Below are 12,146 nucleotides of genomic sequence, written 5' to 3' on the forward strand. Positions count from 1 at the left end.
AACTTGTGTTTATGTTGTACTTTAGCAAAAATTAAAAAAAAAAATTACTTGACCATCTGAGTCTATATAAATACGGCAAGATGAAAAGAACATAACTCTTAAAAGAAGTAACCTTTTCTAAAGCTTTGATGTTGATTCCAAAATGAGCCAGATGTTTGTCCAGATAGGGGTCCAATACCATGTCATCTTCATCATAAGAGTATACATCTAGAATACGCATAAAAATTATCATAAATCAGACTTTCATTTCATTATTCATTGAATTTCATACTCTTGAATTTAAGTGAGTATAGGGGAGTGCATGAATAAGTGATCAAATTGGTTCATAAGTTGAGATTTTGTGAGATTATGAGTGCATGTCATATTGAACTTATCAATGAGTGATTGAGTTGATGGGTATTATTTGCGATTAGGCTAGTGATAATAATTGGCGTTTACAAACCAACTGTTATTTGCCTACACATAAGATTATGTATCTTAAAGAAGTAAATGAATCTGAAATCCCTTCTGAACAGGATAAGACCCCCACCTGCTCCCTCTGGAGTGATTGTTCCTAGTTTGACAGCGAGGGGATACCCTGTCTTCTGGTAGTAATCCACAGCATGGTTGTTGCCCCCACTGCCATCAAAAAATCTCCTTCCACACAAGATGGCACCATCTGTCAGGTTCAGCCAGAGGTTAGAGGTCAGGTCACACATCTCACACTTCCAGCCTGTAGGAGGAATCTTTTTACCATTGTCTAGCTGTTTCAGATTTGCAGCATGTCTGTCATACATAAAGGATAGCATTGTGTGTTAGGAAAAATTATTACATACATCATGTTCAAATGAGGTAATCACTGTAATTTGTGTGAAAAGACTTATTAAATAAGACTTATTTTCTTTTTACCGCTTATCAAAAGATATTTACATGCATAAATACATATACTCTAAAATGAAAACCAAAAGTACAAAGTTTTAGAACTGCTTCTAAACATCCCTACATTATAATATGATAAACGAGTCAGGTATAAAATTTGTGAGGCTATCTATCCTATTTACTTGGATACTTTTCTCTCCTCCCCCTCCCAAGTGTTGGACATGGCGGCTGCCTCGGCAGCCTTTAAGGGATCCTCAGCTGAGAGAATGGCTGCCACTGAGATCTGAGCTATATCAGGTAGTTCTGGGTTAGGCAGTGGAATCACGGTCCACTTGGGCAGCACTACAATCGAGTTCATCTCCTCAAATTCATACTGCTTCTCATCTGGATTAAAGCCTCCTTCTACACCTGAAAAAGAACTTTTTGTGTGAAAAAAACTTATAAAGCTAGAGGTATTTGTAAGTGAGCTTATAATAGCCTATTCCTACCACCACCTACCTTTCCCCCTTTTCTTTGAAGTTTCATATAAAATTTTCTTTAAAAAAAAAAAAGAAAAAGCTCAAACTTGCCAAAAAGACCATGGTTTAAAAGATAGGTAAAAAGTAATTTTTCATATAAAATTTTCATTACAAAGCTATGAAACATGTATATAAAATGACCTGCTGTCAACGCCATGACATACCCTCAATAATATTCCTTTGTTTACAAGTTATGAACTGCACATAAATTTTATATCCCCCCCAAAAAAAGATCTTGAACATGCCTCCTGCAAATGAAGTTTTGGGATATACATAGGAATTACCTTGTCTGTCTGTCTAGCTCTCAAAGTAATTGTGTCTGGGCATGGAGAAACATTAGAACCTCATACTTGTACAAGATGTTTCTTGACCCAAAGATTAGTCTTCAGTTTGACTGAAGGACATTCTGAAGGACATGCCAAAATGACATTGGGTCAAGGTAATGACACACATCAGGACATAAGTAATATTTTTGCTAAATATGAAATGATGATTAGGAAGAAAGTCCTTCAGTCAAACTGAAGACTAATCTTTGGGTCAAGAACCATCTTGTACAAGTATGAAGTTCTAATGTTTCTCCATGCCCAGACACAATTACTTTGAGAGCTAGACAGACAGACAAGGTAATTCCTATGTATACCCCAAAACTTCATTTGCAGGAGGCATCGTAATCCATTACAATATCACTGCAACTTTCAGTAGGAAAAGATTCATTTATTTCACTTACCTATGGCCAGTTTTGTGGGTTTTTTCTCCGGTGGAGATTCACTGTTTTTTTCTATCTAGAAATAAAATTATGCAGATCAATAAAATTGTGAAAAGCTGTTCTGCAATTAAAATGATTTATTAATAAAGGCTTAATGGTGACATTTCCACAGTTCCTGTGGAACATTGTGAAACCTACCTCTTTGCGAATTCTTCGAATGTGTAGAAACACTGTGTTTCCTGTCTTATTGTAATACCACTCCACATACTTCTTCCCCAGTCCAAGGAATGTGGACATACACACATAAAGCCCTGTGTCACTCTCCTAACAAAGGACAACCAGAGTATTGCTTAATACACATAAATCTAAAATATCACATAATTACAGAGAAACATCAAAGTTTGCAGAATAGGTTCCCCAAAACAAAATGATAATGTTCATCAGCATTCTACTTACTGGATTATCAAAAGAAAAGGTGCATTCTTCTTTGTAAACTTTTTCTTGTCCAAATGGAGCTTTGATTTTAGCCAACTGGGGCATTAAGTCCTCCATACTGTTTCAATAGTAAGAACAAGTAAGCACATGTAATCATTTAAGGTTTTGAGAATTGATTTTCATCTAATTCATATATATAAAATCATTTAATTACAAAGATATTTATCAAAGAAAGAAATGCTTTTCCAACAGCAGTCCTTAACCAATTCAAATATTGGTCAGGTCCTGCACAATCTCTTGATTAAGCTATATACAGTATTACTATGTAAAACTTTGATTCCCCATTGTGGCCCCATCCTTCCCCCGAGGGTCATGATTTGAACAATTTAGAATCTACACTATCCTAGGATGCTTTCACATAAGTTTCAGCTTTTCTGACCCAGTGGTTCTTGAGAAGATTTTTTAATCACCTCATCCTATTTTTGTCTTTTCTTGATTATCTCCCCTTGTGAGAGGACTTGACCCTTTATTTTAACAATTTAAATTCCCCTTCACCCAAGGATGCTTTGTGCCAAGTTTGGTCAAAATTGGCCCAGTGGTTCTTGAGAAGAAGTCGAAAATGTGAAAAGTTTACAGACTGACAGACAGACAGACGGACGGACAGACGGATTACAGACAAAATGTGATCAGAAAAGCTCACTTGAGCCTTCAGCTCAGGTGAGCTAAAAAGTCTAACAAAATAGCTTAATCAAGCTATTCTGAATAGCTTGATAAAGCTATATAGCTAAATCAAGCTATATAGCTTAATCAAGAGATTGTGCTGGACCTGTCGGTTCTTACACTTTCAAAAAATTTGTAATACCTTGATAAAACTATATAGCTTTAACAAGCTATAGGCCTATACCTTTATCAGGGTATTGTGCTGAACCTGTTAAAAGCCAACCGTTAAAAGCTATATACTCAATTAACTCAATATAGCTATTCAAGAGATTGCACTGGACTTGAATATGCCAGGATATTCGAGTTCAACTATTTACAGTATTGATTTAAGTTTATGTTAATTAGGTTGCATGAGGGCTTTCAGACCAGGGCGGTTTGACTAACTTCCTCAAATGTTAAAGTAAATTTTTGTTTTATTCGAAACATTTCATGATGGGTGGTGGAGATGCAAGATGTTGTTTTGGCTGCATGTTGAATACTGAAATATCTGAAGCGAGACGATTTGTAGAAATATTCAAGGTTTCAGAATTACTCACTTTGTAGTTCAATATATTTACCAATACTTTCAATGAATTTGAAATTACCTAGTGCTGTATCTACGACTGATGACAAAAGATTTTTCAACCGATTATTTCGATCAATGTCAACTTTATTCTTTTTTAAATTCTCTAACTCATTAGTTATCTCAAACGCAAAAATGAGTTAGATAACACCAAATTTTGGCCAATGAAATCTTATTTTACAAAATCTAATTTTGGTACATCATACCTTTATTATTCTGCTGATATAATCTTAATACCAAGAAATTTCAAGTTATTATTAAATACATTTAAATTAATGTTTAAAAATATTCTTACCTATCACATCGTTAGATGTCTGAATTTTAATTATTATTTTTTGTGTTATTATGTGATATATTGGTTTATTGTACAACTTAACAAAACTTGAAAGCCAATTTGATTGGCTGTAGCGGGAACTTCAAAAACAATATCAATCTGTCTGAGGTATAAAACAAGAATTTGTTACATCTCTTTGTATGATAAACTTCATTATTCAGTTTAGGTAAGTTTTTATTCTAACACGTTTTTCAAAACTAAAATCATCACTACTAGCCTATAGATTTTCTCTCCACGATAACATTGCTTCAAAAAAGGATATACAGATGAGTTGCTTTGTTCAGTTCACCATGGTTCACAGGCACTGGGAAGTTAATGTAAGTATATAGTATGTGCGTGTCTTTTTTTTAATATACATGTACATACTATATATTTGCATTTACTTCCAGTGCCCGTGGTTGACGCCACTTGGGAGTGCAACTGTTTGGGTAGCAGCAGATCTGTATAGCTCTCTGAAAAAAATATATTGACAGACTGGAGAGCTTTACTGGCCACCCATTGTAAAAACTGTATATTTATTGCGCACAAAAAGTTGCACTAAGTTCTGGATTAATTCTTCCAAATACTTACCTCAATCGCAAAAACGATAGGTTTAAAACAAATTTCTAACTCTTATTTTCTTTGAAGTTCGCTTAAAGCTGACATCAGCACGAAGTGCGTTGGACCAAAATTATCTTGCAAACTTAAATGGCTAAATAAAAAGACGAAATTTTCCATGATCTAAATTTCAAGGTGAGGGGAGCTATTAACATGATTAACAACAATTATAAGGATTGTTTTGTTGTGGAAACAGTGAAAAATTATGTTAGGAACACACGGTTATAGTTATATTTTGAGATAACAGTTTGAAATCATGGAGAAATAAAATCGAGAAACAGCACACTTTTTTGTGCGCAATATATATACAGTTTTTTCTATGGTGGCACTGTAGCTCTCTAGTCTTTCAATATATTTTTCGGAGAGCTACAGTTCTGCAGCTACTGTAAACTTTGGGCAAGCAGTCAGCCTTAAAGAACTTTCAAACAATTTTGATAAGATGAATATCCTAGATATGTATGATTTTATGAAAAGATAAATTGTTTGAATAATAATTTTTTTTTTTGTAATTAAATTAATTTGGGCTAAATTTCACATGCCATAAAGAGACAAATCATACCCTAAAATTCCCTTGAATATATTAGCTAATGTCATGATAATCGTTCATGTTTTAGAAATTTTGATATGTTAACATATCAATCTATCTCCATGATCATTAATGTTGTCAATTCTTGTTTAGTAAACATGGGACTCTCTGGCAGTAAAGACGAGTCGGAGGACTTCAACACACCACCAAAGATAGGGACTCATCGTCGAATCATAGACCAGGAGTTTGATCCGAGATCACCCTCGTCGGGAATATCAAGGACACCTATTGTAGTTGATAAAACCCCAGAGGGACTGCTAGACCCAAGGTCCCCTACCACAGGGATCACAAGAACACCTATAACAACAGCATCTTGTAAACATGGTAAAGATATTGGTGTACTACACCTATAACAAGTTGGTAAACACAATGGCATTATGTTGTAAACATACTTTTGTACATGCAAAATGTAACAATAAAAAAATATGATCTTTACCCTTTCTTAAACATGTTAAAAAGGACCTTGAAATTGTTATCAGAATATTGTTATTTCCAGTAAGATATTTTATAATTCTAGGGCTGGGCAAAAATATCGATATTTATACCCCCACTCCAAAGGAGAGGGGGGTATACTGTTTTACCCTTGTGTGTCTGTCTGTGTGTCCGAGTAGCTGTGTGTCTGTCCGTAACAAATTTTCATCGCAGTTTTCTCAGCAACTATTTATTGTAGATGCTTGAAATTTTAACACAATCTTCTCTTAGACATGTTATACGGTGGGATACATTTTTGTTCAAATCCGATGTCAACTTCCTGTTTTTCTGTGTGTCTGTCAGTTTCATACATAACAAATTTTCGCCACAGTTTTCTCAGCAACTACTCATCACAGGTGCTTGAAATTTTATCACAATCTTCTCTGAGACATGTTATACGGTGGGATACATTTTTGTTCAAATCCGATGTCAACTTCCTGCTTTTCTGTGTGTCTGTCAGTTTCATACATAACAAATTTTCGTCACAGTTTTCTCAGCAACTACTCATTGCTGATGCTTGAAATTTTAATATAATCTTTTCTGAGGCATGCCATATGGTGGGATACATTTTTGTTCAAATCCAGTGTCAACTTCCTATTTGTCTGTGCGTCTGTCTGTTTCATATATAACAATTTTTCGTTGCAGTTTTCTCAGCAACTACTCATCACAGATGCTTGAAATTTTAACACAATCTTCTCTTAGGCATACCATACGATGGGATACATTTTTGTTCAAATCTGATGTCAACTTCCTGTTTGTCTGTACGTCTGTCCGTTTCATACATTTTAAACAAATTTTCGTTGCAGTTATCTCATTAACTATTCATAGCAGATGCTTAATTTTAGTACACTCTTTGTTGAGGCATGCCATATGGTGGGATTAATTTTGATATGAATCTGATGTCAACTTCAAATTTTTCTGTGCATCTGCCTGTAATTGAACTTGTGTATATTAACATGATAGTGTTAATCACATCAGAGCAGGGGTATTACTAGTGAGCATTGGCTCACAGATTTCTTGTTCGATATATTGCAATACAATGACAAAAATATCGTATTGCAATACGTTTTTGTAATATTGATATATTGGCAAAATGTTTGAAAGGTTATTATTAAGTCAAACAGTAAGACAGAAGGTGTTTTACGGGTGTATTTCAAAGCAGAAATCTAATAAAATCAGCAAGATTTTTTTCCTTTTGCTTACTTATTATAGTTATGTACATTCTGCATGTAAATTAATGTTAATATTATATGAAAAGGACATTTTTATAACATTGAAAATATTGCAATACATATCGCAATACATTTAAAAATATCGCAATATATCGCAATACAAAATCTTTGGCCAATACCCAGCCCTAAATAATTTACAATCAATGAAATATGCATGCTTGATAAGTATTTGCACACATCATCAAAGAATAAGATCTGTCGTTGTTTCTACAAATTGTACATTTAATTTCAGTTGGTGTATCGGAGACGCACGATCTCGCCCCACTTATTTTGCATGATGAGGTAGAGATAAGGAAATCCCTGGAAGAAGAGATGGAGGACACAGACAAGTTACTGATGGACCCTGAGGAGATTCCGGATCTAGACAAGCTGGAGATCAGTGACCTGTTAGAGAAACAGAAGAAGACAACTAAACCCCTGACCAGCACCACACTGAAGGAGGTTCCTCCTCATAAACTGCCCGCCAGTAAAGACAAAAATAAAATATTCCAAGGTACTATTGCCTAGGGGTGTGCAATATTACCGGTATATTGCGGTATTATCCACCACGATAATATATCGCGATATGAAAATCAGATACCGGTATTTCACGATATTTATAAAATATATAAAAACCTCCTTTATTGTAGAAACTGCTAAAATATAACTGGAAACTTCTAAGGCTTTTTCTTTCTCGTTGAAAGAATACTTCACCAGCTTCGTTCGGGAGAGAGAGAGAGAGAGAGGGGAAGCTTTAATTCACTGTTGCAGTTTTGAATATCTTACTTTAAAATAAAATTGCTAATTAATAAGACTTTAAAATGAAATAAATTCATAAGAAAGAAAATATATATTTAACATTTTTACATGGTGTATACCATGTGCATTGTGGTTCTCAAAATCTCACATTGAATCTACACGATCGACATCGCGGTGAAATATCAAGTTCAATATACATGTACCCGGTACATATTACAAGTAAATGGTCGTCCATGTTTTCACTTGTAGCAGTGTTCTTTAATTCGTTTTTAATAACTTTCATGCAATTTTAAACACCTCATGCTATACCAGGAGCATGTATATATTAAAACAGTAGATATATAGGTCATTTCCTTATTGTATGTCTTGTGAAATTAGGTCAGGTTAGACTAAAACACCAAAACGCAGGAAAACAGGTCACAATTTCTTTCTGGTTTTAAATTTATTCTGTAACCACAATAAAATTATTTTCATATAGGCCTAGTATGTATATTGTTTTAATCTTTAATAACATTTTATGCTACTTCATTAAGACCCCCCTCCCCCCCAAAAAAAATTAAATGAAAAAAGATTATATAATCTGTAAAAACTTTTTTATTTCAATTTGAAAATTCTCCAAGAGAGTTCATCTTGTTGTACTATTTTACCTGGAATTTGATTAAAGGTAAAGTGTTAATTTGGTGTGCAAGCAATGTCTTATCTCTCCTCCCCCTTTTAAACTTAAAGATAAAAATTCAAATAGTCTTTGAACTTGACAGCATTTCAAACATTCTGCTCAAATTTATTAATGATAATTAATCTACAATATATTGCAATATATTGCAATATTCAAAGTAAAATATTGCAATATATCGCAATATGGTTTTCCTTCACAATACCCAACTCTACTATTGCCATAAAAAAGCCTTAAAAAGGTTCTGTAAAACATTTCTCAATTACCAATTCAAAGATTTAATTGGATATCATGGTAACCATATTTTAAGTCTTGAGACAAGAAGTGGCAGAGTAGATCTTGATTTGAATTATGAAAACAATTCCTCTCTAAGAGCAAAAGTACATGTACATCTACCGGTAACTGTCTTTGCTATTGTCCTTGCACATATTCTATACTCTTCATAAAATTCAGTGGTTGTATTGGACCATTTGGCAAAAGATGCTGACAAAATCAATTAACTGCTTGCAGAATTTTCTAATTTGTCCAGAATTTTTTTTTAAACCTTTTTCTTTCTTTCCAAAATGTGGAGAGGAAATACTGAATTTGATTGAAACTAATCATTCATTACTTGTTATTAAAGCTGTATTAAAACTGGTTTAACTCTGCTAGAGCCTTTAGCTCAGATTTATGCTCTAATTTTCTGTAAATCTAAAAAATACAGGAGAGTAATGTGTGTAAACACTTACTAAACAAAGTACACCAGAGTCAGCTTCCCTCTTTAAAGAATATTAACTTCATCATGTTTATGTTTTAGATGCTCCATCCAGAGTGTCAAAAGGACCAGCCAAAGTTCCCCAGCCAAAGGTGTTGTTTCCAAGTAAACGAATGGTGCCTGGCAACAAAGACAATACTCGTTCACCTCTAGCGACCAGAACACTTGACATGAACTCCCCGAGAAAAATAGTGCAACACAAACAATCCAAAAACATTGAATCCCAGAAAGCTAAAAGTTGTGCACTGGAAGCTGTGACTATGAGTATGAATAAGGAAAATGTCAACATGTGAAACTGAATTCTACTTCAATTCAGATTTTGTTCTAGAATGTGAAAAATCAGTGAAGTCACGATTTGGAATTGAAGAGTCCATAGTTTTGTTTGGCAGACACTTCATTACAAAGCACATGCCCTATGCTATTATGCATCATGCATGTATTTAAATCAGACCCATGCCTAACTGATATTAATATTTGCTTGTAATCAACTACTGGTAGCTACAAATGTAAAGTATAAGCTTTTATTTTTGGGTATAAAGCCACGAAATTGTAAAACAAGTACGGGCATCACAGTCTATCAGATGGTGTCTTAATCATTTCTTGTATGTGTATTTTTTAATGAGGGTGTCAACCTTTTGTACCTTTGAAGTAAATTTGTTCAAAAACCTTCATATATAATGCATTGGAAAAACCTTTATCACTGTTTATATAAAAATAAATATGAAATTTTAGACAAATTCTTGAAATGATGGATACCTTTGTGTTCAGTATTTTTCATCAAAATTATACAAAATTCCATATTCATTACTGCAGTGTTGTATACTGTTGTAAATTAAACATGTACATATAAATAATTTTCTAGTCTGTTATTCCATACCTCTCATATTCAAGAGTGTAACCATGGTAACTACTGAATACCTGGTAACTCACTTACAAAGGCATTTTTATTGAAACTTTCAATCAAGAGTTTAAATATTGTTAATCTTTCGAGTGTTTTTAATCATTGATATTGTAACATATTTATAAAAACCTGTTTGTAAAAAAATTCACTTTGTATTTACTATTAATAGATGAAGAAAATTTGTGCACAGTTTTACATTTTGGTTGCAGTCAGTGTTTACCGAGATAAATCTTCTTCAAGAAACTTTCTTCATGAGAAAAAAAACATTATGACATGGTTAACATTAAATTGCATAAGGCCTAGATAAATAAATTGTGTGTTTCTGGTTCCCCGACCGACCCTATTATGTAATAGGAGCCGACCCTGAACATTTTTTCTGAAAGTATCATATAAGGAGTAAACTATTCCAGTTTTACAATTAGAAATCCTAATCTGAATAACTTCCCTGTTTGAGAAAATGCATATCAAACTCACAAAAATCAGAAATATTTTGAAAGTGATTTCCCTGGGGGAAAATGGCATTGTGCTTGCCAGTAAAATGTTATAATAAAATAAAATGTTTTTCCTACCTATCTTCCCTATTTTTTCTCAGGCTGGAATAGGAAACGCACTATTTATTTATCTTGGCCTAATGAGCCTTAATCAATCACATCCCTTGCATAATGAAGTAGTGGAAAATTGTGCACGTTATAAGCAGGCATACATTTTATAAAGAACTGCGGTAACATCATTTATCTTTTGTTAGTTACTGCTATCAATTTTGAATTTCTGCTTGTAATGTTTTTTTTTTTTTTTTCTTTCTTATTACTTGTATGCCCTGATGGGCCCCAAATTGGTATTAATAAATCTTATCTTATCTTATCTTATCTTATCTAAAGAACATGTATTTTACTTACTCCAAAATACTCCAAACTGTATTAATGGTATACTGCAAACATTTAATTTCTGAACACTGATCTTATTTTGAAATGTAACATGAAAAAAAGCTATGGAAAAGGTGAGGATTCGAACCTGGGCAGGCATTGAACATTTTGTCGTAGGTTTCAACAGGCACATCAGGTGCTCAACCAGTGTAGCTATGATGGCATTCGAACAGGATTGACCTCCACATCCTTCCTCCTTAAAAGTCTTCAACCACTGAAAACACCAATATAGACTCATCCCTGGCAGGTTTCTTAAGGAATCACTGTCTGGTTAGAATAGTATGCCAGGGCATTAATGACAGTGGGAAACATGGGATAATTTGCATATTTGAATGGGCAAAGCCCGTTATGCATAAATTAACCCATGTTTCCCACTATCGTTAATGTCCCTGGCATACTATACTAACTAGACAGTGATTCCTTATATTTCCATTTCATTGTGAAATAAAATTGTAGATTTAGACTTTAAAAATGTAGACATAGATTTAAAATACACGAGGACACTCATACCAATTTCAATAGTCGTCGCCCACTGATGCCAAACACAAAGGCAGCCACACGAGATTTACATGTATATTTGGCCTCCTCAGCGTCAGACACAGAGACAGATGCGCACGAGATTTGCATGCATATAAGGCCTCCTTAGCTCCTGCAGCACTTTTCTCAAAAATTCTTACGACTACGATTAAAATTTGATGACTCTGTAATTTCATTGGTTAATGAAGAAAATTTTTATATCTAAAGAATAATTCACAATATACTTCCATGTAATAGAAATATTAATTTTTTTGCAAGTTACTATAATCAAGATCGTATAAAAAAACTTGGAAATTTTAATCTTAGTCGTAAGAATTTTTGTGAAAAGGGCTACTGACCTATTGACCTGCCTAATTTACATTCCGGTAGAATTATTGAGAAATCAACTCCGCTAACTTTCATAGAGTTATCACAGAGAAATAAAAATTAGAAATGGAAATATTTACCTATCACTCCATTGCATCCACAGCACCAAATGTTTAAAGAAAGGAGATAAATGTAATGAACTAAAACAGGATTCTGCCCTCTTCCCCATTGAATCTCTAGTCAAGTGCTCTATACTAACTGTCAGCCAACTTCCCACCAACCACTGAATTGTCTG

General features: G+C 33.8%; 2 protein-coding genes across 2 annotated transcripts in view; one reads left to right on the forward strand and one right to left on the reverse strand.

Moving 5' to 3' along the window:
• The window catches only part of LOC134280303 (ubiquitin carboxyl-terminal hydrolase 5-like), a 23,159-nt gene extending 19,207 nt beyond the window's left edge, over window positions 1–3,952 (reverse strand). The window contains exons 1-7 of the mRNA XM_062762713.1: window positions 3,822–3,952; window positions 2,539–2,635; window positions 2,281–2,406; window positions 2,104–2,158; window positions 1,041–1,266; window positions 530–765; window positions 113–207 (exon numbers count right to left, since the gene is read on the reverse strand). Coding sequence (XP_062618697.1) covers window positions 113–207; window positions 530–765; window positions 1,041–1,266; window positions 2,104–2,158; window positions 2,281–2,406; window positions 2,539–2,634 — 834 coding nt within the window. The 5' untranslated portion in view covers window position 2,635; window positions 3,822–3,952. The remainder of the gene's footprint in view (window positions 1–112; window positions 208–529; window positions 766–1,040; window positions 1,267–2,103; window positions 2,159–2,280; window positions 2,407–2,538; window positions 2,636–3,821) is intronic.
• Window positions 3,953–4,198: 246 nt separating this feature from the next.
• LOC134280305 (cell division cycle-associated protein 3-like) lies at window positions 4,199–10,267 on the forward strand. The gene is made up of 4 exons (XM_062762718.1): window positions 4,199–4,299; window positions 5,410–5,640; window positions 7,252–7,512; window positions 9,227–10,267. Exons 2-4 carry the CDS (start codon window positions 5,415–5,417, stop codon window positions 9,475–9,477), a joined length of 738 nt encoding a protein of 245 aa, XP_062618702.1. The 5' UTR covers window positions 4,199–4,299; window positions 5,410–5,414; the 3' UTR covers window positions 9,478–10,267.
• Window positions 10,268–12,146: the final 1,879 nt, after the last annotated feature.

The sequence above is a fragment of the Saccostrea cucullata genome, unplaced genomic scaffold (assembly GCF_032062105.1).
Source record: "Saccostrea cucullata isolate Sc308-1 unplaced genomic scaffold, CSIRO_AGI_Scuc_v1 ctg216, whole genome shotgun sequence".
Lineage (NCBI taxonomy): Eukaryota > Metazoa > Mollusca > Bivalvia > Ostreida > Ostreidae > Saccostrea > Saccostrea cuccullata.